The sequence below is a fragment of the Nicotiana attenuata genome, unplaced genomic scaffold, assembly GCF_001879085.1.
Source record: "Nicotiana attenuata strain UT unplaced genomic scaffold, NIATTr2, whole genome shotgun sequence".
NCBI lineage: Eukaryota > Viridiplantae > Streptophyta > Magnoliopsida > Solanales > Solanaceae > Nicotiana > Nicotiana attenuata.
The window spans coordinates 159,001-186,265 of NW_017670723.1; the positions used below are offsets into that span (position 1 = coordinate 159,001).

General features: G+C 36.3%; 2 protein-coding genes, 1 long non-coding RNA gene and 1 other non-coding gene across 7 annotated transcripts; 2 read left to right on the forward strand and 2 right to left on the reverse strand.

Moving 5' to 3' along the window:
• Positions 1-741: 741 nt before the first annotated feature.
• Positions 742-1,895, forward strand: LOC109242683. 2 transcript variants are annotated; one of them, XR_002070428.1, is made up of 2 exons: positions 742-862; positions 1,346-1,895. It is a non-coding gene; the product is annotated as an uncharacterized LOC109242683 (long non-coding RNA). The 2 variants fall into 2 exon arrangements; XR_002070427.1 differs by having other exon boundaries at positions 1,381-1,895.
• Positions 1,896-4,929: 3,034 nt separating this feature from the next.
• On the reverse strand, positions 4,930-5,000 carry TRNAG-GCC. The gene has a single exon. It is a non-coding gene; the product is annotated as a tRNA-Gly (tRNA).
• Positions 5,001-5,091: 91 nt separating this feature from the next.
• On the forward strand, positions 5,092-10,930 carry LOC109242684 (glycine-rich RNA-binding protein RZ1C-like). Of its 2 annotated transcripts, XM_019409526.1 has the most exons (4): positions 5,092-5,401; positions 6,224-8,206; positions 9,626-10,095; positions 10,285-10,930. In XM_019409526.1, the coding sequence occupies exons 2-4, from the start codon at positions 8,168-8,170 to the stop codon at positions 10,514-10,516; spliced, it is 741 nt and encodes a 246-aa protein (XP_019265071.1). In that variant the 5' UTR covers positions 5,092-5,401; positions 6,224-8,167; the 3' UTR covers positions 10,517-10,930. The 2 variants fall into 2 exon arrangements, with proteins under 2 accessions (XP_019265071.1, XP_019265070.1); XM_019409525.1 differs by lacking the exon at positions 6,224-8,206 and having other exon boundaries at positions 5,109-5,401.
• Positions 10,931-11,954: 1,024 nt separating this feature from the next.
• LOC109242686 (probable pectate lyase 5) lies at positions 11,955-19,170 on the reverse strand. Of its 2 annotated transcripts, none has more exons than XM_019409527.1 (5): positions 18,757-19,170; positions 17,945-18,659; positions 17,677-17,868; positions 15,707-15,912; positions 11,955-12,402 (listed from the first exon to the last, which is right to left on the reverse strand). In XM_019409527.1, the coding sequence occupies exons 1-5, from the start codon at positions 18,885-18,887 to the stop codon at positions 12,147-12,149; spliced, it is 1,500 nt and encodes a 499-aa protein (XP_019265072.1). In that variant the 5' UTR covers positions 18,888-19,170; the 3' UTR covers positions 11,955-12,146. The 2 variants fall into 2 exon arrangements, with proteins under 2 accessions (XP_019265072.1, XP_019265073.1); XM_019409528.1 differs by having other exon boundaries at positions 12,132-12,402; positions 18,747-19,170.
• Between the last annotated feature and the right edge of the window lie 8,095 nt (positions 19,171-27,265).

Below are 27,265 nucleotides of genomic sequence, written 5' to 3' on the forward strand. Positions count from 1 at the left end.
GAGACATTTTCACATTATAATTCTTAAAAGGAATTTGCACATTTAGTAACTCAAATGTTGATGAATTTTAATGTTAATCCTTCTGATATCTTAGTACGTTTAATTTTTAATTAATTGACGCACTTTTGATTTATTCACTTGTAATTTTTCACGAATCATACCATTAAATCCTTTAATTACACATACATTTCACAGAGTTTGCACTATTATTCCGTATTTGAGAGTAATATAATTCTAAAAATAGTCTAAATATACTATATTTCCTTTATAATGGGACCAAAATACACGCTTCTATTAATTGAAAATTAATTATGTTTAATCATGTATCGCAAGGATCAAAATTAACGTTTTACAAATAATTGAAAGACCCAAATGATAACATTTCTCATTTTACCCTTACTAAGAGTATAATTTATCAGATTTCACTTTTGATATATAAGCTATAATCTTTTTATTGGGAGAAAGAACAATAAACACATGAAAATCATATCATTGTCATCTAATTGTTGCTAGTATATACATGTGGGCACTTCCCATATATCTGACTCATTCAATTCTTAAATTTCGTGTTCCGTTACAATATCACATAAACAAAAAGGGTTAGATTTTTTCTATTATATAGAAATGAGAAGTTGGTCGACCAAGGGTATATTTGTCATTATACCCTCTCACCAACTTCTCACATATCATAGAAATATTATTCTTCTATTAATATTAATATAAACTGTGAATGAGTACATATCTACACTATTCTAGAAAAATTACTTTCATGGCATCCATCAAAACCCCAACAGTCAACACCCTAGACTTTTTCGTCACTTTCGTCTCATTTGCTCAGCCACTTTGTCTCCTTTACTCTTCTGTAAGTTACTGTCATCTCCTTTGCTCACACTCCCTTTCATCTCTTTTACTCTTATGTAAATTTGATTCATCTGCTCAACTAGCATGGAATTATTTTTTCTCATCTCCTTTCCGATTTCATGCTGAAATTTTTTTGTAGGTGCCATTATTGTTCATTAAAACTTCTACCAAGAATTAGTTTATCAATTATTTTCATCTACTTTAAATGTTCCAATTTCATATATGAATTTCTCCTACTTTTTTTCCCAAGAACTAATTTATCAGTTTTTTTAATCTACTTTGGGTGTTCCAATTTCAGATCTGATTTTCCATTTACTCAATGCAAAAAGTGATAGTAACTACTTGTTAAAGGGATATCATGATTTTAGGCTCTGTAGCTTACCACTTTTCTCTTGGTATTTTAGGGTAGAACTTTTTTATTTAATCTTAGAATCTGAGTTTTCTTTTCCTTGAGAGTTTACTGAAGTTGCTTTTCTGCCTCAAGGCTTAAATGCTGTTGAATTGACATCTTACAAGCAGGATTCTGGAAATTAAACTTGTATGAGCGGATAACTAGATGTGCAATCCACTGTAGCATGTTCCATGCTTAACTACGGCTCTGTGTTCAACTGGTTTTGGTTTGATTTCCAGATTTCTCCATTTGCTCTTTGTTTTTCGCCTCTTCTATACCTGTATGGCAGTGAATTTTTCTAGTTTCTTTCTTTTTGTCGTTCTTTCTTTATTGTACTCATTCCTTGGTTATGAGATTTTGGCGGATATCTGTTAGCTTCCTCTTATTCTGAATATTTTTGGTCGATTTTGAACATGCATGTCAATATTTTTACTTCTTTTTCACATGTATGTTTGGAGTTAGATACTTGGGGGGATAATATGTGTTTCTGATTTTTGTTAGGTAAAATAGCTTTCAAAGGAATTTTTCTGGGAAGTTTGTTAGTCCAATGACGCTCTTACTGTTGGTTGGGTTAAGGCCTTATGTAAAGAATGTTATTTGGGGGATCAACATTTTAATTTATAAAATTCTTGTTCTTTAGTCATTTCAAGTGGATCTGAATGTGATAAGAATTCTGCTTGCTATCAGGGAATAATATCATCATGATGCTAAGCATTGTAGAAACAACAAATTCACTATAGGAAACTAGAGACAACTATTAGCAACGAAAGCAAACAGGTACCACGGCGTAGAGTAAGCTAAACACAGTTTAAATTCGGTGAAACCAAATAAAGGAAAGGCAATAAACAACTCAATAAGAACAATCGCTTTCACACAAGTTTTACTCAATAACAAGCATGTCGAATAACAAGCCAGTAGTATTAAATTTTGTAATCTACTTCATGTGCGTCAAATAAAAGCTTCCAACTCTAACTTGCTTCTAACCCCCCTCCCCTCAATTTAGGAACATAATATCCATTGGTTAACTATGTTCGTTAAGAACTCTCTATACTATATACCCAAATATTTCTATCTTTTTACAGTTCAATTAATTTTATTGGATAGTGATTGGCAAAGATGTTATAGGCCGCGAATTGGTGAATTGAAAAGAGGATTGTTCCAGCTTATAAATTGGATAGATTGCATATTTAATTCTGCCAGAAATATCCTCAAGAAAATTGAGCTAAATGAATTATTTCCTAATACATTGCATATTCAAAGTTAATCAAAGGGATAGGCAAAACGGGGTCACTTAAAGAAGTTGTATCCTTATTTTGAGGAAATGTTAGAGAGTGGTATATGTATGATGTTGTTGCAAGCACTTCTAAATGTATTTTTGTAAAGCTGAATGCTAAATACAATAAAATGGAGATTATTATTCAAGATGTACAGGTTTTGTGTTTTTCCAAATGATGTTGCTACTCTGATTAGCTTCTGAAAGACTCCTTGGCTATTCAACGTGTCAAATGGTATACGAGTCCTTATAACTGAATTTACTTTCTCCATGGAATTTTGTTGGTAACTAATATGTTTTTGCTCACTTTGGATATTATTCCTCCATAAATGAAGGTGAGGTAAAAGCTTCCAGCTGTTTGGGCGGGAACCTAGGGTAACAGCTTGCTTCAAAATGAAAGAAACGATGATTGATAAATCTGAAAATACAGATATTCTCCTTCCTTCTAAATTTTAAATGCTAAATTTGTTTGCAAAAGCTTTTCTCAATAATCAGCAAAGCGGCAAATAAGTTTAAGATTTTCGATTTGGACGCTAACCGATTCAAAAGACCAATTCTTCCCAACCTTTGTAATTTCCCAAACATTGCAGAAATGTTAAGTGCATTTGACTCTCTGTCATTGTCCATTGTGTGTGGACATCCTTTTTTGGCTAAGCTAGATATTTATTATTGTTCACTGATTCATATTGAACTCCTAAGCTTCAGGTATATGTTATGTAACTTGGATGCTTGATTTCTGTGATTGCAAAGTAAAATATTTCGTTCTTTGTTTCCCTAAGCACCGGACTTCTTTCATTTTTTACAACATAAATGTTTGGGAGGTTTTATTTACATGGCAAGTATTTTACTTTTTCGATTTTTGTGTCTTCATGTTTGAGACTTGAACATCTTCTATTCATTTTTTACGGGAAAAACCAACAAAATTCACACTCTGGGAAGATTTCATTAATCTTTATGGGAATAAACTTTTGAAACAACTGAATGAATACCCGGTTATTCTTGCTAGAAAAATGGGCAGATCATCATCAGGTATTAGTACGTACATGATTTTACCTTTTTCCTTTTTCAAATATCAAACAATGAAATCAAATCTTAATATTTGAATGCATGTAGGATCGATAAAACTGTATGCAACATAAAGTTTAGGGCCAAAGCATGGAGTTTTTTAGTTGTTTAACTTTGATAATGTTGCTAAGCTATGTCAAGACAAGTTTTGCGCTTGAGATATACGTGAAGATGGAATTTGTCTACTGTCTACCTGTTGAATTAGGATGTGATTCGCATTACAATTGAGGTTAATTAATAGGCCTGTAAGATAGATGTCTCTCTAAATTTGCTACTTTTTTTTTTGGTGTGTGTTTGTGTGTTTCATCCTCCTTTTATTAAAGGAGTTTGTTCTTTTCCTGCTTTGGTTTTTAGTTGTCATATAAAAGGACATAACCATCTCCCTAGCTCATTTCTATCCTAAGTCTATATTGACTTCTTCCTTCATTGTGATGCAAACACTAGCATCTTTTGTACGAGTTATGAGGATAACATACTCGATTGTTTGGTCAAATGCTTTAGTGGTCATGCTAAATTTGTATTTGTTGTTTCGTTAATGACAATGTTGTAGATTGTGCATTCGCTTCTCATTTCTTTTGCATAATCATCTTAAAGTGGAGAACATCCATAGTTACTTGAGGGTATTGTGGTTTTATCCAACAAAGCTAAATTTGAAGAGCTCTAGGAAAGTCGTTTACAGATTCTTAGTCTCGTGCAATTAATTATTATGCATAGAATTGAATTTGCTTCGTTCAGTTCGATTTTCTTGGTAAAGATTCTATCAGGTATCAATGCAATTGATTAATCAATAATAGTGTAACAGAAGGCCTACATATATTAATCTTGTAGAGAGGCATCATGCCGCAATGAAGAAGTGCTTTAGAAAAAATCAATTGCATTGATATTATCCTAAAACTTAATTCATTATGTTATATAGGTACTGAAACTTGGTCTTTTTCTGTGAATTTGCAGATGTCGGTACTTTTGTTGCACTACAATGAAGAAGAATAATTACAGGATAAAGAAAGAATCATCTTTTTGTGAATATAAATACTCTCTTGAATGTAAAAGTTATGCCACTTTCTAAGTAAAATATATCTCTTTTTGTCGATATGTAAATAACTATATGTATATTTAGTATTCTCATGGATGTAAATAGTGTGTCACTTTCTGTTTCTTTTATGCAATTTCATATACAAATAAATTAATCATAAATAGTATTTTCATATTCTACAGTTGCACGGGCAAAAACCATCTAGTATTTGAAATAAAAAGGGACCACAAATGCAGCAGCCACAATATCATTTAAAATGCAAAAGGATTAGATTTTATTAATTTAAAATTAAAAAAGGAAAATAAATGCACCAGCCGGGAATCGAACCCGGGTCTGTACCGTGGCAGGGTACTATTCTACCACTAGACCACTGGTGCCTGTTGACATCTATATTATATATTAAGTTTATCATATATTTAAAAGGCAGGGGTCTTATTTGATTTTCTTAAAAACTACGAGGGACATACTGGTGCAACATATTTAAAGGTAAAAAGAACTCCAAAAAGGAGAGCAGTTGAGGGTTTCTAACGGAGAAAACGTTCGACGCATCTTTTTTTTCCTCTGAATCTCCGACGTACTTTTCAGAATCTGGCTAGGGTTCGGCTGTTGAAATTCGGTAGTTGCTCAATTTTAGGGTTTCGTGAGAATTACTGGTTGAATTAAGATGTCAGGGAAGGTGGGAGATTATCGAATATTTGTAGGAGGGTTATCATCGGACATCACTGAACGTCAGCTGGAAGATGCCTTTAGCCCTTTCGGTAAAATTGTTGATTGTCAGGTTCGCTATTTTCCGTAAAATACTTGTATTTTATGTTTATCGTTCGAATTTGATGCAATTTGTTACATTAATTGGCGATTTTCTGCCTGTTTGTGTGTAGCTGAATTTCTTGTTCGACTCTGAAAATTGGAACTCAAAATTGATCATTTATATGATAATTGTGGTATAGATATAATAAAATAAATCTGTGTTCTTTTTAGAATTTTTTTGTGAGTTTTTTTGTTGAAGTTTATTGACCTTTTGTTCTAGCAAGTAAGGGATGTATTTTTTCTTGATTATAAAACGTCTATTTTTGTGGCATATTTTTAAGTGAGGCTCAAGAAGATTCAAAATCCATCTGGTTATCTATATTGTTGAAACTCTTTTATTTGCGTCTTGTGATTAATAATTGGCTTAGTTAGATTAAGACAAAAGGTATTTCTGACCATGGTATGTAAAGCAACCCTATTTTTATAGCGTGGTGCCTAAGTGTTGCTTCTTTATCTACATCCAATAATAGCTGTGGAACAGATTGTACATTGCTCCTTGTAGCTTGTCTCTGGAGCTGCAAAAATTGTGGTGAGATATATGTCTGCTTTAGCAAAGGAAATGTTTTAAAGATCAACCATGAGATCAAAATGGTTTTCTGTTTTAATTTTTGTTTCTTCGTTCTCTTTATAGTTTGTGTTCTGTGGAAAGGATTGGCAGGGACAGTCTTTGTTTTTTGAAATCCCCTAGATTGCTTGAAGTTGAGGACTATGTCTTGTTATGTTCTGTAGTTGTCTCACTTTGATTACTTATTATTAACTTTCCTCAATTTGTTGTGGATCTGGCTTCTTATAGAGTCGAAATGCCTTAAATGGATTAGTATGAGGAAGTCATTAGTTCATCGGGATGTGCTAAGTTTTTGGGAGTGTACCATTTGAGATACTAGAATCTGCTCAGCAGCTTGTTTTTTATTCACTCGCTAGAGTATTCACAAAAGGCTGTTGACCTTTAATTGCATTTAAGATTTGAGAGATTTGCTTTAAAGAAACATTTGAGAGTAATTTGGATGAACATCAGATTCAATTTCAGAAATAACTTGTCCGGAAGTTTGCTTTTTGATGCGGATTGCAGCCGATTAAGAAATTGTGCTCTGGGTCTAAAGCTCTGGGTCCCTGTATGAACGGTTTGAATTGAAATCCTTTCTCTTTCTGGACTTGATTGCTGCATGTTGGCCTCGGATTGAAGACAATTTTCTTCATTCAGAGTTAGAAGCATAGCAGTCAACTGACATTAACGTTCAGTAAACCTCTTTACCTTGCGAGATGCGTCAAATGTGGGAATAGAGAGTAGAATTAGCTTTAGACGCAAGTTGCTTCGATCATGCGTAGCTGTGACCAGTAATCATGCATTTTTCTGCTTTTAATGGGAATTCAGTCCATCAAGAGATGAATTTCAAATGCATAAACTATGCTTTGTGTCCAGTTTGAACATGTCTTCAAGTTGAGTTGGCAGACAGCTTCCGAGAATGGCACCTCTTGGTTTTGGCGTCCTGCAAGACGAATATGATTGGAAAATGTTGTCTGCTCTTTTTACTAGTAGTTGGTGTCATACTCCCTAGTTCGAGGGACCAGATGTTAGACACGAATTCTAAGTGCTTTGGAAGGAACATGAGAAAGTATCATTTTCTCTTATTAGCTGATTTTTCAAATCTGCTATTTCTTTGCTAATTTGTGATCTCTGAGATCCTTGGAAATTTGTCCCTTCGATAATTTCTTTGGACTGTAAGCTGCATCAGATCTTGGTGCATGAAGTTCACAAGAGAAACATAACGACTTCCGTGCTTCTGCTTTAGATGCTATGAGGATATTGAGACCGTTAGCTTTCTACATTGTTGTCTGTTTCACCTCCTTATGTTTGTGGTGCTCGTAGTCTGCGCGTTCTTTTGAGTTTGTTTTAAAGAAAATCAGGGAACAAAATTTTGAAGCTGTAGCGGCACTTATCAAACACCCTGCTTCACTTTATATGTTCCACAATCAAGAGGAAACTCGATTTTTGACATGTTGAAAGCCATAAGATCTAGGTATCTTCTGTTTATTTGAGGATTGGATTGTTGCTTCAGTGTTTTTAGTTCGTTTCCACTTTGGAACATCAGAAGATGACATACTCTTCAAGTCTGAAGAGTAGTAGTTCTTCAAACAACCTAGTGAAAACAATCAAGTGTTTTACTTTTCAGATTTTTATGGTCAATGATATATTGCTTTGGATTTGTTTTTTGGCATCTTAGTTGTCCATTCACTTTGAAATGCATTTTGTATGCTGAAGCTGGCTTAAGATTATGAAGGTCGGCTTCATCTTCTTTGACGGCTTTCTAGTCAACAGCTGAAGAGGGGAAGTTGAAATGTCGTTAGTTGGTGGATGTTCTTAATTAAGATTAGTTGAACTGTTGCTGGAAAAGTTAGCTGAATGAAGATCAGTGTCTTGCATAATAACTGAAATAATAGCATATGTTTTTGGGAAATCTAACACGGAGAGCTCCTCAAAAAGGTATCTTGCAGCTGAGCTTTCTCAGCATGGTCAATCACCTATGGCTTAGATATACTTCTGCCATATATTTGCTTGGCACTCGTTAGTGGTTGAAATAAGTGAAGGAAAGTATATGGCCTTAAATCGGATCAATTGGCATTGTCAAGAATTTATCCGAGACGTTAGAATGCCTTCATATTTGTTGTTTTATGTTTTGCTGTTATTGGCATCGACTTCATTGGGTACATTTGATCTGAGTCAACCTAATGGGGTCAGATGAGTGAAATCTGCAGGACTGCAGATTCTGCTGCCCAAGTAAGACTCCTTTGCCATTTTTAATGTATTATCATCCTTAATTACTTTTATATTCCTAGACCTTGCTCTAAATATGATTCTTCGGGATCCTCCATTCTCATTTTAGTAATGTGATTAAGAATACGTGTAGCAGTCGGTTTTACCAACTTTATTTTCATTGCCTACCATTTGTGTCATTGCTGCATGCACACTTATAAAATTGGTTGACTTGAGAAGTGAAGTCTTTATCATGAATTAAATTAACAAAGATTTCCATTTCCAAAAAAAAAAAAAAAGAAATCTGGAGTTGAATGCTAAATTTTGATTTTTCAGCCTCAAAAACCTTTTGAAAGAAATAAAAATTCAGCCCTAAGAAGCTACTTTCCGAGTACAAAAGTATCAGTGACTTTCTGTCTTTTAAATATGCAAGGAGTTCCTCAATACATGATCCGAATAATATGCAGCATTTGTACTGCACCAAAAATATAGCTATCAGTTACTTTACAAAGCACAAATTAAAAGCCATAATTTAAGGATGATTGAGGATTTTGAAACAATGGCTAAAATCTGAATAACTTTCCTGGGAAGTCAATACTTTCCTTTCATGTAAACAAAACCGTGAAATTTGTCAACACCTTCAGATCAGTAAATGAAGGCTGAGGCATGGCAGAAAGGGAAGGTACTTGAGCAAAAAACCTTGAAAATGATGGAAGCAATACAATAGAAATGTCCCTTCCTTTTCCTTTTGGTCCCAAGATTAATCTTGTATACCAATTATGAGGGGTCCAACGTGAATCATTCTAAAGCCTTTGAAAGTCGTGTTACACTTGATGTTTCATGCCTATTTATAGACTTAGATAACAATCTCTGACTTAAAGCGTGAAGCATTCTATTTTTGACTTCTTTGATTGTATCTTGGGTCCAATCATGTCTCGGTATATGTGTGTAGGATAGGTCATCATTTTTGCAGATATGGACAGAGAGCAATAAGGTTATGATACTGACTTTTTTTTCTGAATTTTGGTGACAGTCCATTGTGATAGATTGAGTACCCGTGTTTAAATTGGCTGGGTTTGAGCAAATTTGTTTTCCTCAGTAACGTTCTGAAAGAAAGCTCTTGTTTTGATGGTTGAGATAGCTTCCATATACATGTATTGATCCAACAATTTTTACGCTATAACTCAACCCAAGCCAGTTAAACAGTTTCTAATAGTATAAAGAAAGGAGCCAAAACATTTTTAGTCTTACAGATATTTATTTTTACCATTTGATGCTCCAGATACTTGATGAAAAGAGTAAAGGATAATATCCTGATACATAATGCTCATCATCAGTTTGACTATCTCACACTTATATATATTATCATGGGGTTCGAAGAACTAAGCTCTTCTATTTGATGTGTGTTTTCTGGCATTAGTTTCTGAACTTTTTGTCCCATAGGTTATGCTGGACAGAGACACTGGTCGCCCTCGTGGATTTGGGTTTTTAACATATGCAGATCGCCGGGCAATGGAGGACGCGATAAGAGAAATGGATGGTGCAGAGTTTGGTGATAGGCCAATCACAGTGAACAAGGCCCAACCAAAGATGGGAAGTGAGGATCCTGACCATGGCTATGGTGGAGGTTACCTATCAGGTGGCAGGGCAAGCTATGGTGGGGGTAATAGGTCAGTTGGGCAAGACACTTGCTTCAGCTGTGGTCGCCCTGGCCATTGGGCCAGAGACTGTCCATTAGAAGGAGGTGGCCGTGGTGCTCGACCACTAACACCCCCTCGTTCTAGGTATGGTGGTGATAGGTTTGGAGGTGACCGTGATAGGTACATGGATGACCGGTATGATAGAGGGAACTATGCTGATAGGGAGCGCTATGACAGCAGATACGGGAACCGTGATCGATACACTAGTGACAGGTACTTTATAAAAACTGACAATAATGCAGTGGTATCACAATTTGACCCCCAACTCCCCAAGAAATATAATTGTTTGAGGTGGTGCTGCTTTTTTATCTTCTTTTTCCCCTCTTCTTCTTTTCTTGTTTAGTGTTAAGTGTGAAGTGGTATTAGTTGTCTCACCAAATATGACTTCTTTTTGATATCTAGGTACCCTCCTGGTGGTGATCGCTTGGGCAACAGGTATGGAGGTTCTGACCGCTACCCTCAGAATGGTTATGGCAAAGAGAGAGGTTTTAATAGGGATGTAGGCCCGAGAGGTGTGGGTGACAGATATGAAGCTGGAGGGCCAGCCCGAGAAGGAAGAAGCTACAGAGATAGAGCGGGACCTTATGACCGCCCTCAAAGGGGAGGACGCCCACCTTCCTTTGACCGTTACTGAAGTGCCATCTATGTGGAAGATGTTGACTTTTAGTTGATCTCCGCTGCAGTTTGGTGGTATGGAGTACAGTAGGGTAACTGTATGCCGTCTTGTTTGGAAGCAGCTAGTAGTTACTATGCATGAATACTGACGAGTAGAGTAAATTAGTAGAAACGTCGCAGCGTTATGTTTATTGTTAGTGAAACAGATTGGACGTCTTTAGTGTCTTTTGTTTTTGTTTTTATGCTTTTGTAGAAGAGAGCCTTCCTCTATTGGAAGGCATTATGGTCCCCTGTGTGCCATTTCCACTTATTGCTCAAATCATACTCTCTCATCGTGAATAACAAGGTTGTCCTTTGTAATCAGTTAAATAAAATTCTTAGTCTACTGCGTCTCCATATTGTAAGAAAGCAAAGCATGCAATTCGTCTCTCAATACATGTATTATAGAAGCTACTGAGTCAGTCTGTGATGCCAACAATTCATTTAGCCCTATCGTTTACAAATTTGTCGATAGAACATACAAATTTGAAGAAATAAAGAAGCCATCCAAATTTGAAGAAATAAAGAAGCCCAGTGAGATCTGGGGAAGGTAATGTGTACGCAACTTTACCCCTACCTAGGGCTGTTCAAAACCGAATTGAAATCGTTAACCGAATCGAACCGAAGGCTTATTGGTATCGGATTATCGGAGTAATGGATGGTGAACGGATTGAGATTTTATAATTAACTGCTTAACGATTTGGGGGCGAATTACTTAATTTTCTTATCGGGTAAATCGTTAACACGTTAAAATTTTTTATATTTATACTTTTACCCCTATGTGTATAGAGTACTATTAAAACCTAAATGGCTAATTCCCTATTTTCTAATTCTCAATAGAACTGTCGTCTGTCTGTAGCTAATGGCATTGGCAGTCGTCTTTCGCTTCTAATCAAGAAAAGCAATTACAACTAACAGAGAGTTAGAACTATGTATTTGGCCGTTTGGTATTGATTGTTAAAAAAAAAAAATTGGTTTAGCCGATAAACCGTCCAATAACCGCCCGATAATTGTCAATCCAATACCAATCCGCTCGTTGTCTTATTGGATGGCTAGCGAATTACTATATTTGTAATTCGATAACCAATAAGCCGAACCGTTAAGCGTGATTATCTGGCCAATAAGCACTCCTACCCCTGCCTTATGTAGATAGAGATGTTTCCCGTGGACCCTCGACTCCAAGCAAGCATGCAGATCACAACAGTATTAAAAATTGATAACCAGAGTGAGAATTAAAAGCCTACCATGAGCGACAATAATGCTAAATTTACTGATAGAATGTCATTATCATATCTCCTTTATGATCTCCCATTACTGGCTGCTTTATGATTTCCTCTTAAGGAAACAAGAGGAATTAAAAACTAGAGGATCAGCACAATCGATGGAGACGAAAACCCAACCAATAAGCCCACAAGATATAAATAAAAATAGGTGAAAGCACAGTACTCATTCCATAATTAACAGCCTATATGATGCCTCTCTAATATTCCTACCAATCAATCGATGTACAAAATGTGGGGCTCCTATGAATATGACTAATCATGTGAAATGAAAACTTTCATTTCCATAATAATAATTGAATAATACAACAAATGTGCTGTCCTAAAATGCTATAGCAAGAGAAATAATGGTATAGATAATTGACCGCCTTGTTTGGTGATTATGTACAAAGTCAGAATAATTAAAAAGGACAGTAAGATTGGGGTGGGTGTAGGTGATGGTGATGATCCTGTAGAAGATGCACCAGTACCGCTGAATATCATTCCGAACATGTCGACATCGCCGCTGGTGGACTCGGCATGATCGCCGCCGCCACCGCCGCCTCCGGTAATGCCTCCTTTGGATGACATGCTCATACTGTTATCCCTGTTATATAAAGGAAGATTGTTACACCAGTCCATGAAAAGTTAAGAGAGGCAGAAAACTAAAATGGAGGACTTGGAAACCTTATGGGTTCAAAATTATAATCCTTTGAAATTATTGGGTTTGAACAAATATAGGGTTTGAACAAAAGCTAATGGGTTCGGCCGAACCCGCAACCAACTATTTGCGCCCCTGTGCAGGTGGGCTGTGGGAAGAGAGACCATATAATAATTTAGAGCTTAAATTGTATGCATTAACGAGTTAAAAACTATTTATACAATCAAGTCACCTTTACAGGTAATTTTGTAGAGATTAGTGAAAATCTGACATCGATGGATAAAAGCTTAGAAAACTTAGCATATGTGCAAATATACGCACAATACCTAAAAATTCCTCTATAATTGGCATGCACACCTAATTATACTTTGTAACGCTAATTAGTCCGTTTATTATAATTAACAAATACCAAATAAAACATACTACCAAATTAGTATGTTTAAATAATAACAGCGCACAATGATTTTTTACTACTACGAAATATAAAAACACTTATTTAACAAATATCACAGAACTGCCAAACAGAATAATTAGAAAATTAATACTAGTAAATAAATAAAGGCAATAAGTAAACTCTTTCAACTAACCAATAATTAGATTTGTAACAACTATCAAGCACATTATACATACAAAAGAAATAACTCAATAAAATTTATCTTTATAAAAATTGGTCTTAAAAAATGAGCAATTTCGGTAAAAAGTTGTCCAAGCTTTGATTTATAAGTATGAGAAGAGGGGCCACTGAAATTTTTCTATAGCAGTGGGTCCACATTCATGGCTGGAAAGCATGAACCAGAGAATATAACTTCATCTCCCACATGCTAAACAGCTATATGACCTTTTTGCCCTGCCCTACAACTCTCTAACGAGTAAAATGAAATATTCTAGGCGCTGTTGCAGGTCGTGGTTACAGAGCAGCTTACTGTCTGAACATTTGACCAATTCCTATTGCTCATAATATATTTTTAAAGAACAAAAATTTGACTCACTCTCTCCACAAAGGGTATAATGGTCATGAAAAATGATTTGTAATAATTTCGGAATAATGTTCTATTTGAAAGCTTAAACAATTCCTACCCCCTTCACGGGCAGGATTCCAATACCCTGCTGAAACATTCGTGTATACCTTTTATTTTTCAAGAAATTTTTGGTCTATATGGTCCGTGCAGTAGTGTCTTTGAGACAAGGTTATAAGTAAACCAACACAAAGAAGAGTACATATTGTTTGCATGGGTTTTTCGAAAGTTCTTACATTGTTAAAAGTATTTACATCTTATATGTTCTTTTTAACTATTAATGTAAAATGTTAATTTCAACCCCAACAAAATCACTGCCAAAGCTAATAAAAGGACCATATTCCTCTTGAATTGCAAATAGGGGTGGCAAAATAGTTAAAAGAAAACAGTTAACCACTCATATTATCCATTAAAAATTGGGTTGGAAAATGAACATTTTAAAAACGGGTCAAATATGGATAAGAACCATATTATCCATTTAGGAAATGGATAACCAATGAGTCTAACTTTTACATTTATAAAGCCTCAAAATGGGGGTTCCTCAAGTTAGGAAGACTAAGGATTCTCCCAAAAGTGATCATATGCAAGAAGTCATGGATAATATGGTTACCCATAATATCCATTGGATAACCCATTTTTTACCTGTATTAAATATGAGCCGGATCGGATAATTTATCCATTTTTTCATTACCTATTTTCGACCCGAACTATATCCGACTCGCCCGTTTGCCACTCCTAATTGCAAGTATGCAATGGTCCCTATACTTTCCTAGAATTTTGACAACTAAAACGCCAAGGCCGAAAAGGCAATTCAAGACTACAAGGCTGGATAGGCTTACCGGTGTTGTGCATTGGCTTTAACTGTCAAACACCCCCACATAATCACGTGGATCTATGAGGCCTAGCTTCGTAGAAAAAATTTGTTATGCATGAATTACAACCAACAAAAGATGAATGAGGGTCCATTACATTTGATACCCGATTGGTGGGCCATCTGACCACTTTACGGAAATGAACGCAAATAAAAAAACAAGACGACAAGAAAGAAAAATGATTAAAAGAATAGGAAAATCACAATTTTCCCTCCTATATCGCTGCTGATCATATCTCAACTTTATACTCTTTTTAAATTTATTTTCTCTTCATTCGGATTCGACCCTCTAAAAAAAACTGTTCTTCATCAGTTACTTCATAAGTTCATATAAGCTCTCATTCATACACTATAATATATAATAATCCGTAAAACGATTTTTCCTCTCAAGTGGAGAATCGATTCAAAATAAGAATTGTTTGCATGTTTAAATCCTTATTTAATTTATGCAAGTCCAAAGATATTTGTGATGCCATTGATGATAATTAAACTCTGCATTAATTCTGCATAACTAAATCCTACATAATTAATCTCTACATAACTATTTATATAACTAACACCTACATTATTAATCCCTGCATAACTCGTGTTCGAACCAAACGACCCCTAAGGGATCATTCGGTACAATGGCAAGATAAACAAGGATCTCACATCCTATGATATTAGTTATTCCGCCTTTTATAATGGAATAGCTAATCCTGACATTTTAGTATAAAACTTATCTCGTGATTAGTTATACCTATAATCAAATATGAGATAAATATAATCTCAAATTCTATCTCGAAATTATTATCTTTATCATTTGTATCAAACCACCCCTTAAAGTCTTTTAAATTTTAAGTATAACTAATTTGTGACTTATAGTATTACTTTTTCTGCAATATTTATATACTAATTTCATTTCAAGAAAATTAAGAAAAGAATAATGTTTGAAATTCTACGAACTTGGGTGCATTAACTCAAGTTCTCGTTTTGGGAATACGAAAAAAAAAACAATGGGTTGAAACTTGAAAGTAAGGCCCCGTTTGGCCATGAGTTTTGCCAAAATAAATTTGAGATTTATTTTCAAAACTCGTGTTTGGCCATAAATTTTGCCCATATTTTGGCCAAACCCCAAATCGCAAATTTCAAATCCCAAAATCAGCTATTGAGCTGAATTTGGGCCAAAATCCTAAAACTTGGGAATTATATACATGTTTTTCCAAAATAAAGTTGGAAAATATGTTTTGAAAACGTATGTCCAAACACATTTTCATCTTCAAACCAAACTTCACCCAAATCAGATTTTTCAAAATAAATTTGGAATCTATGGTCAAACGCTAGCTAAGAATAGAGGAGAAAAGTTTCTTGGGTGGGGGGGTACCTGGGGCCACCAAGGACACCGGCATTTTTGGTGAGCTGATCGATGAGAAGGGCGGATTTGGGGTCGACGCTGTAAGCTTTGACATATTGGGTGCTAATGCCTTGCCCTGAAGGCACAAAAAATGCACCATTAACCATAACGTCGCCATCGCTCCTCCAGTTCCAGTCATTCCATTTCCCAGTGTCTGTGTCCTCCCGCTTTGTCACCTGTTCCCCACAAAAAATCCAAAAACAAAGTTACTATATTTTCCAAATAACAGAAAATTTGAACCCATCCCACATTGATATTGAGTTAAACGAGAAAAAGAAACGGTTCTTATATTCAATTTTTTAAAGCATTAGTATCAGAAATACTTTATGAGAAATCTACGCTGAATGCCATTGGAAACACCGGTTAACTCCTTATACAACAACAACAATACCAGTTAACTCCATATACATTTAAAATATTTATTTTAAGTATCATGCGAATCAAAAGTAGTTGACTAATAATTGAAATACTAAAACCACAATTGTCACTAAGTTCTTCTTAATTGTTGTCCCACAAGAATGTAACCATGAAAATACTTAGTAGTCTCTCCATTCACTTTTAGTTATCCACTTTTAACTTTGCACTCACTTTATTAAAAAATAAAAATAAAGCATGTATTTTATAATTGTACCCATAATAATGATGGCATTTTCAAAAGTTTTGAGAAATAGTTTGTGGTACAAGTAGTTAACGATAAGGATAAAACATGAAGAAAAAAAAGATTGTATTTCTCAAGATTTATAGCATGTTTGGCCAAGCTTTTGGAAGGAAAAAAAGTGCTTTTGAGGAGAAGCAGAAGCAGTTTTGGAGAAGCAGAAAAAAGTAGCTTCTCTCCAAAAACACTTTTTTGAGAAGCACTTTTAAGAAAAATGCACTTAGAAGCAGTTTTTTAAAGCTTGGTCAAACACTAATTGCTGCTCAGAAGTGCTTTTCAAACTAATTAGCCAAACACAAACTGCTTCTCACCAAAAGTACTTGTGAGAAAAGCACTTTGGGAAAAAAGCACTTCTCAAAATAAGTTGATTTTTGCAGCTTGGCCAAACGGGCTATTAGTATAATGGACAAGTAAAAGTAAAAACATATTTTTAGCACTGAGGATATAAGTAGAAGGGAATGTGAACAGGGGAGAGTACTATTTTCAACAATTATTAAACTAAACAAAAATTACTATTTTCAACGCGCTCATCCATCTTGCTAGAAAACAGTGTGAATCAGTGGTAGCGTGTTCACCACGCGCATCCTTGGCAAGTCATCCAAAGAGAACAAATGTGGCGACATAAGTCAAAAAAAAGTTTACTAGATTTCCAAGAGATCATTAAGCCATAATCTTCAATTTGTGGAAAACAAGATTAATAATTAACATTACTAATTATTACTCCCTCCGGTCCAAAATAAGTGATTTTTTTGGCCTTTTTCTTGTGGTCCAAAATAAGCGATTTTTCTAGATTTCAAGAATGAATTAATTATTTTTTTCCTACATTGTCCTTGAAGTAAATGGTGTTGGAATATGTGTTAGGAGTCTTTATGAGAGATAGTAAAGGTTAATATGGTCAATTCTATTGCTAATTAATGCTAAAAGGTAGATTTCTTAATTTGTGTGAAAACATCCAAAAATCACTTATTTTGGGCCGGAGGGAGTACTACATCCGTTTGATGCATATCTCGTTTATCGAAATATTTCGTTTATCGAGAGTTATTTTAACTAAATTTTGAAGCTATATTGGATAAGTTCAACTCAATATTTTAAAATACAAAAAGTATTATAAGGGGTGACTTTCTCATTTCAATATGATAAAAATAATATTTTAAAAAATTAGTCAAATTTCACATAATTTGGCTCTCGATAAAATTGAAGCGGGAGCAATAGTATAATAGAGCTTTTAAGAAGAAAGAAAAAATAACCAAAAATAAAAGATAAAGAAAGAAAAGAAAAATTTTACCTCCTTCAAATTAGGGTCATCAGGAGCAGTATAGCGATTGCCCTGACTATTAATAGTAGGACTTGCACTACCACCGATTGCATACATTTGCCATTCTGTGAAATCGTTGTTCACCACATGTACATATCCTCTTCTAATCCTTGGCATTCTTTGCACTAACCCTTCTCCAAAATGATTAAACGCTATTGTCACCTGAAGTTTTCAAAATTACACTTACAACCCCAAAAAATCATATTTTTATACAAAAAAAAAAAATTAAAATATCTACCTGCATTCCTGAATCTGGTAAGTATTTATCATCATGTCCCAAGAGCATGACATCATCATGATGGCTAAAATAGCTATTCGAAATAGTAATAGCAGTGGACCCCATGATAGCATCGATCAAGCCATCAGTACAATGAGATAATGCACAATGATCAACCCAGATATTTCGAGATCCAAATATGGATATCCCATCACCGTCCGATTTGCCTCTATACCCAACATGCGTTGGACTCGACCGTATATTAGTATTACCCGAAGGGACACAATTGTAAATATGAACATTGTGTATAATCACATTGCTCACGTACTGTAACGTTATGCATCCGCCGCCGGTAATTTGAACATTCGCGCCGCGGCCGTCGATGGTTTTGTAGCTGTTTACAATAAGCTCATGCTTCAGCTTAATAACCATGTCGGCGGCGAATACGATCCAGAGAGGTTCCTCTTGAACGACGGCGTGCCGGAGAGTGCCCGGAGTAGGGTTTACAGTGTCTCTGTCGGAGGAGTCGGTGACTACGTAGATCTGACCGTTTTTTCCACCCATTGCACCTTGACCGAACCCAATGCCGCAGTCGGCTAACCTCTGTCGGTTTTTAGCCCAGTTTGAGTCGCATTGCCAACAATCGTCTATTGGATTCCCGGTTAGACATTTATTACTACTGTCTCTAACAGTTGTTTCAAGTATTTGTCTTCTCGCAATAGACTCATTTACCCTCCTGAGAAACAGAGAGAATGTAGAAAATTAACAACAGATAGATCTGTATCAACAGATAAAATACAGTAATGAGCTAATTAAAACCCACATTTTTTTACCTCTGAACATCTTGAACCACAGATTCAGGGGAGGGATGCTGGTGAGGAAGGGTAAGATTGAGGGTGGCATTAATTAGAGGGGAAAAGGAAGTAATGAAGCAGAATAAGAAAATTTTAGTGACAGGAGGCATACTTGATGCGTAAAAGGAACTCGAGATGTCTCTTGTTCTTAAATGTTTAGTCAAAGGAAGCTGCAGATATTGGGAAAATGTAACTTGTACTATAAAACTAAAGAATTATTGTTGTTTATTAGGGTTTTGGACTTCATAGACATTGGTAATGGTGGCTGTAATGTTCACACTAGCCAAAACCCAATACCCATGAAAAGAGAGAGAGAGAGGTAGAAGATGAGGAGCGATTTGTCTTTTTTCTCTCCTTTGCAGGTTCTCTCTGTGTGTCTCACATTCCTGACTTGGTTATTAAATACTTAGGTAGTAATTGTTGGAAATATTATTAAATGTGTAAATGACAAAAGAAACTTGAGATTTTTAATCAAGAAAGTGGCTTAGATGCAGTCCCCTTTTAAGGCCATGTTGCAATAAAATAAAGGTCTATCTGACCTTTTGCTAACCTAAATTTCTACTACTGTACTCGAGGAAATAAGCAGGTTGCAACTTAACAATTTAATTATCATGTTTGATTGTCACGCAAGATATATCATATTTTTAACTCACTGAGGACATAATCCTTCGTAAAAAAAATATGTGAAGGTCGATAATTAGGGCAGTAGGTTAATAAGTAATTGAGAGTATTTATTATTCAAAATTGTATTCTTTCCATACATATTGTATTAGTGTTATTCTAGTCTTTCCTATTCTTAGGGCATGTTTGGAAAAAAAAATTTTACCTTTTTTGGAAAAAAAATTTCGGAATTAGTTTTTTGCCATTAAATTTTCAAATTTCACTTGAAGTTAAATATCAAAATTTTTCGAAAAATTGAAAAACTCCAAAAAGTTACTCCCTCCGTGTAACGACACGGAAATCCACTCTCGGGACCGTGATGACGCCTAACATTTCACTTGCTAGGCAAGCCAACATTAGAGTAATTTATCCATTTTTAACAGTTTAAATGAAATGATAATAAAGAAATCGAAATAACTGAAATAAATTCTGAAGTAAAGAGCAGAAAACATAATAACTGAAATCTCTAATACAACCCGAATCTGGTGTCACAAGTGCACGAGCTACTAGAATAGTACAAGTAAAGGTTAGAATAAAAATAAAACTGTCTGAGGAAAGTACACATCTAAGATAAAGAAGAAGGGAACTTTAGGGGCTACGGAGGCCGAGCAGTTGTACCTCAAGTCTCCACTCAATAGCCAACCCGAGCAATTTATGAACCGCCGCTGGGATCGAGATTAGGACAGTAGTGTTTGACTCAAAAGATGTTAAACTCTTTTTAAGCAAATCAATCAAAGATGAAGGGGTAAATCCTAGTTAAAGATAATTAACTCTAGATCCGAGACGAATAATGTGAGTAGAAAAACATAGTCGAGTATAAATGTTGACAGCGATTAAGATCGGATTTAATGGCATAAGTAAAGATGCATTAATTAACAAAAATATGAATAAAGGAAAAGATTCACCCGATATTCAGTGAGACGGATCTTCTTTCATTTAATAAAGATCAATGGTAGACAAATACAAGAACCTTGTGACCCTTTTTGGATCCGATGAAGGTATGGGATCACTGATCCTCTCAATTCTTTGGAGAGGTGTGTTTACATTTTTTTTAGAAAGAGTGAGAGGGAGACAGAGAGAGAACCCCCCTTTTTGGGGAAGTCCTCCCCTCCTATTCATAAGGGGAGTATCCATAGAAAATCCTACAAAAAGGTACAATTAGAGGGAATATTCAGTAGAATATTCCTTTTGAGGATCCTAAAACAGACTAGTTGTTTCATCACGACCTCGGCCTGTCCGACCTTGGCTTGTCCGACCTTGGCTTTATTGACGACGATCCGACCTTGGCCTGTCCGACCTTGGTTTTATTGATGACGGTCCGACCTTGGCCTGTCCGACCTCATCTTTATTGACGACGGTCCGACCTTGTCCTTATGTCTTCGCGTGCCGAATTTCTTTGGTCTAATTTTGACCCATACAGTTAGTCCCTCCGCTTATCGAGGTCGTCTCTTGGTCGAGCTCGGTGAGCGGACTTCATTAATCGTAGTTCGAGAAATTCGGATGGGGAGGTCGAATAGTATGGGTTGCAGCTGAGGATGCCGATGGAGAATATCTTGGAGATGGTGGTGAAGAGAGTGGCGATGGTGACGCCGAGTGAAAAGATAGTTGTCTTTTTTTACCATTGATCCGGGTCGTATGTAATCTGCGACTACTTGCGCAGTGACTTTGCATAAAGACGAATTTTTCATTGTTATTCGCCTTGTACTTTTCCATGCTTTCGCTTTTCGCGACTTTGGTGCGAGGTAGATTCCCGCATGGCGAGTCCCGGTCTTTCTTTCCCTTTATATTTTCTGACGGCACTTGGCCTTAGGGACATTTCGAATTCTCTTCGGTGAAGGCCCACGGCCTTAGAGGGTATTATTTCGATTTTGTCGAAATGTTGGCCCGTCATCGTTCGATCGAGATCGAACTCTTCTTTTTAGTGAAGGCCTTTGGCCTTAAAGGGAGTTATTTCGAACTTGTCGAAATATTAACCCGTCATCGTTCGATCGAGGTCGAACACTTCTTCTTGGCGGAGGCCCTTGGCCTTAAAGGGTGTTATTTCGAACTTGTCGAAATATTAACCCGTCGTCGTTCGATCAAGGTCGAACTCTTCTTCTTTGGCGAAGGCCCCTGGCCATAAGGTCGACTTCCTCTTTTTGGCGATGGCCCTTGGCCATAAGGTCGACCCCCTCTTTTTTGGTGACGGCCCTTGGCCGTAAGGTCGACCCCTTCTTTTTTTGCGATGGCCCTTGGCCGCAGGGGTGTTATTTCGAGCTTGTCGAAATGTTAACCCATCGTGGTTTGAACAAGGTTGACCTCCTCTTTTTTAGCGATGGCTCTTGGCCATAAGGGTCGATTCGGACGAGGCCGAAGGTTGATTCGGACGAGGCCGAATTCTTCTTTTTGGCGATGGCCCTTGGCCGTAGGGGTGTTATTTCGAGCTCGTCGAAATGTTAACCCGTCGTGGTTTGAACAAGGTCAACCTCCTCTTTTTTGGCGATGGCTCTTGGCCGTAAGGGTCGATTCGGACGAGGCCAAATTCTTCTTTTTGGCGATGGCCCTTGGCCGTATGGGTGTTATTTCGAGCTCGTCGAAATGTTAACCCGTCGTGGTTTGAACAAGGTCGACCTCCTCTTTTGTGGCGATGGCTCTTGGCCGTAAGGGTCGATTCGGACGAGGCCGAAGGTTGATTCAGACGAGGTCGAATTCTTCTTTTTGGCGATGGCCCTTGGCCTTAAAGGGTGTTATTTCGACTTATCGAAATGTTAACCCGTCGTCGTTCGATCAAGGTCGAACTCTTCTTCTTTGGCGAAGGCCCATAGCCTTAAAGGGTGTTATTTCGACTTATCAAAATGTTAACCCGTCATCGTTCGATCAAGGTCGAACTCTTCTTCTTTGGCGAAGGCCCATAGCCTTAAAGGGTGTTATTTTGACTTATCGAAATGTTAACCCGTCGTCGTTCGATCAAGGTCGAACTCTTCTTCTTGGCGGAGGCCCTTGGCCTTAAAGGGTGTTATTTCGACTTATCGAAATGTTAACCCGTCGTCATTCGATCAAGGTCGAACTCTTCTTCTTTGGCGAAGGCCCATAGCCTTAAAGGGTGTTATTTCGACTTATCGAAATGTTAACCCGTCGTCTTTCGATCAAGGTCGAACTCTTCTTCTTTGGCGAAGGCCCTTTGGCCTTAAAGGGTGTTCCCTTGGGGAGTCCCAGTTTGCTTAATTTTGCTTGCATTGGAGAATATGATGTATTTCCTGGTCGTGTATCTGGGAGAATGCTCCTGCTTCTATTCCATATAGAAAAATAGTCAGTTAAACCAAATGAAATCGTTCGTTACCTCGATTTAATTGGTCGGCGAGTGGAGAGGAGTGGCCATGTTCACTCCTCTGGTTATGCTTTTAGTGGCCGCTGCCAGTTTGGCAAGGCCATCTGTTTCGATGTTTTGTGCTCCGAGTATCTGGTCGAGTTGATACTCGTCAAACTCGGGCAGTAGCTTATGAATTCCTGCATGATATTTTCGTAGCCTTTGTTCTTTTATTTGGAAAGTCCCCGTGTTTTGGTTGACGACGGACTGTGAGTCGTACCCGAGGATGATTCGCCATGCTCCATACTTGAGAGCTAATTTCGGTCTTCTCAACCGTGGTAATTTAGATTAGTATAGACTGTCTATGCCACATTCTTTGGAGCACGACCCTTCCTTAAATCGATCTTGCATGAATATAAAATGTCATGGATATGCTAGTATGAAATAAGCATGTAGCCAAGGATGGAAAGTTGTTCAGTAGTTAGACGATTGTTCGACATTATCTTAAGAGCAGCAAGAATATTGACAGGAACAGTAGTATAGATTTGGCATTTCTTTTTCAATACAGAAGTTTCATATTGAATGATATTTGCCTCTTTTGGCAAAAGTATGTGTAACGCCTTTTTCTATCATAGAGGCAAGGACATCGGCTTCAACTATTTCACCTTGACCGTAAAGTCCATAGACCGAGTTGTCATTCGGTAGCGTGATGACATCAATCGATCCGCGTATGATAGAGTGAATTGAAATTTCTGGGAGTGTTTATGCGCACTTAGGTTTTGACGAGAGCATTTTGGCACCGTCCCCGTATTTATAAGCAACGTGAGCTGCTGCCGACCAAAAAGTCGTAAGGCGGCACAACATATAGCGTGGAGGAGACATGGAACCACTTCCATCCCCTATCACAAAGAAAAACTTACATAAAGCATGATATTTAAACATGGCCCCTACTATATTAATATTATTTTCTTTTTGGATTTTTTTTGTGTGTTTTGAAAATATAAGCGTGGATTAGTTTGATCAACAGTGATTCAGGCCTACTTGTGCGCAGGCACAGATGTGCAACTTTGTCAGCCATACAGAAAAATATCCACTAGTATTTTTTGCTTAGATTTCTTAATTCTCTTTTTGTGCAGCAATCCCGAACAGTGACGCTACTCTACAAACTTGCTAGAATTGAATTTTAGATCTAGAGAAAACTACAATTTTAACTAGGAAATCCCCACAGACGGCGCCAAATTGTTTGATTCAAAAGATGTTAAACTCTTTTTAAGCAAATCAATCAAAGATGAAGGGGTAAATCCTAGTTAAAGATAATTAACTCTAGATGCGAGACGAATAATGTGAGTAGAAAAACATAGCCGAGTATAAATGTTGACAGCGATTAAGATCGGATTTAATGGCATAAGTAAAGATGCATTAATTAACAAAAATATGAATAAAGGAAAAGATTCACCTGATCTTCAGTGAGACGGGTCTTCTTTCATTTAATAAAGATCAATGATAGACAAATACAAGAACCTTATGACCCATTTTGGATCCGATGAAGGTATGGGATCACTGATCCTCTCAATTCTTTGGAGAGGTGTGTTTACATCTTTTTTAGAAAGAGGGAGAGGGAGACAGAGAGAGAGCCCCCCTTTTTGGGGAAGTCCTTCCCTCCTATTTATAAGGGGGGTATCCATAGAAAATCCTACAAAAGGTACAATTAGAGGGAATATTCAGTAGAATATTCCTTTTGAGGATCCCAAAGCAGACTAGTTGTTTCATCACGACCTCGGCCTGTCCGACCTTGGCTTTATTGACGACGGTCCGACCTTGGCCTGTCCGACCTTGATTTTATTGATGACGGTCCGACTTTGGCCTGTCCGACCTCAGCTTTATTGACGACGGTCCAACCTTGGCCTGTCCCGACCTTGGTTTTATTGATGACGGTCCGACTTTGGCCTGTCCGACCTCAGCTTTATTGACGACGGTCCGACCTTGTCCTTATGTCTTCGCGTGCCAAATTTCTTTGGTCTAATTTTGACCCATACAAGTAGGTTAGCAGGTAATCGAGAGTATTTCTTTTTCAAACTTGTATTTCTTTTCCATACATATAGTATTAGTATTACTTTCGTATTTCCTATTCTTAGATTTTTATTACTATCTGTTCTTTCTTTTGTTGTTAATACTTTTTCTCTTTCTGTATTTCTTTGTCATAACTGTTGTGATTATGCTATTCGTAAGTCGAGAGTCTATCGAAAATAGCATCTCTACCTTTAAAAGGTAGGAATAAGATTTGCGTACACACCCAGTTGTAGGATTATACTGGGTATGTTGTTGTAGTTTTTTGATTGCCAATCATTTAAAACAAAGGCAAGGGCAATTATGAGAGTGAACTTCAAATTTGTGCATTTAGTTGTTGTTCTGTGCGTTGTATTTGTTAGACGTTTGACGAATAAACAAAATCTTGCTCAAGGAACATTAACACATGAACTAGACAAATTTCCATAATGAATGTGATCCAGCTTTTTCTGTATACTTGTGTGTGCGTTTGTGTGTTTTGCGTAGCTGGTGGATTCAATTCGGGGCCCAACTTTTAACCATTTCACGTTCACAGTAGAAATGGCGATCACTCTTCTCTTCGTTTAATGAAAAAGTTTTGCACTGTAGTAAGCAATGGTCCTATAAAGATTATGAAATATTAGCATTACTTGCCCTTTTCCAATTTTCCATTTTGGTACATTGCCCTTTCCATGCTTTTTTATGGCATTTTTTCCTGCTTTTGCCCACCATTTGCTCCATGAGAAAAAGTTAAAGTGGTAAGCTGGTAAAATTAATTTGGACCACATGTTCACACAATAAAATACGTAATTTATGTCTTCATAAACATAATTATTATTAAATTATAATTAATTAATATACATTCTTATCTTAATTTATTATTTAACCATGATAAAAGAGTATTTTTTGTTGTAAATATTAGATGCTGAGTAAGACGTCAAACCTTATTCCTTGTATGTGCTCTCCTTCATCTTTTTAGCTCATCCAAATGATACAAGCTAGTATGGAATTGGATCAGTGTACCCTTCTTAGCGTGGCCAGGGGCCAATCTACCTCAAGGGGTATGGGTTGTCGTGAACTCATACTCATTTCCTTAAATCATGTATAACAATGTTATATTTCTTTAAAATTATTGAAATATATGTGTACACTCATGCTTAAAGACTCTTATGGTGTAATATGTTGGATGCATCTCTACAAGTGGAGTTGGCGGTTCAAAATCGCACTTCGGACGGTCTTGTTTTCAGCACAGAGTATAAATATATTTGTGAAAATCACTAAAATTTTAAAAAGAATATAATTTTGAACCTATAATTTCAAATGTATAGTGGTTTATGGTAAGAGACTAAAGTTAAACCAGTTTAGTGTAAATTCTAGATTCACCTTTTCATAATAGTGCACTCATCCTTTCGAAATCTTGAATGCGCATCTGAGCGTGGCGTTGCTACTTCCAAGAAGAGGTAACTTTTAACTAACATCTTGTTAGAAGTGACAACATGATGATAATGGGCATAATCATAATATAATCATAGCTCGCCTATGAGCTCAAACCTTACTATATCTTTGTTAAAAGAAACATTAAAGGAAAAACTTTGAAACCTGTAACGAGTGGAAAAAACGCGGACAAAAACATAACTACGAATGGTCCATGTCAGATCTTAATGTGAGAAACGAATACATATTTTTAATATATATTCATGTTTTTAGAATTGTGACAGGAGCTCAAAATTATAACCTCCACCGCCCTCCTTTATAAGGGAAAAAAGAGAGAGAGAAAAATTAGGAAGGTGAACGTGTCACTATTGGATCACCCCCATCTAAGAATATATGGACTTACACACACATACACATATATATATATATATATATGTATGTTGGTTGGTACAATTAAAGGTGGGCTCAAATTAAAAGTGTCTTTTAACCAAGAAAGTGACGAGTGCAAAATACAATATACAAATACTAAAGCTTGTAAGTTAAAGATAGTATAGTTTATGTATCGTATCTATAGAGATTGAATTATTACTAAAGCTTGTAAGTTAAAGATAGTATAGTTTATGTATCGTATCTATAGAGATTGAATTAAATAATGTTCTAGTAATTTAAGGCTTAACACTATTAGAATGAATAAATCTTTGAATTGATATGATTAATACTACAACTAACAAACTAAAATTATGACTAAGTCTAATTGATCATAAGAAAATGAGAATTGAGATACGATAGTTCACTAATAATATGAGAAGGAAGGATCGCGACATGATATGTGCAATATTGATATTCAGGATCTAACTCTGTTCAACTTCACTCTTAAAGTTCTATTGATTCTCGCGATTTCAATAGGTGATTAGCTTATTCTTATGGATAAGATTCATCTCTCGAATAAATCTAAACCTTACAAATAAACTAATGTGAAGTGCAGTAAAAATATGCAAGAATCATGTCTAAGAGAAACTTCTTGTGAATATTTCTTAAGCTTAATTCAAACGTAAATCACAA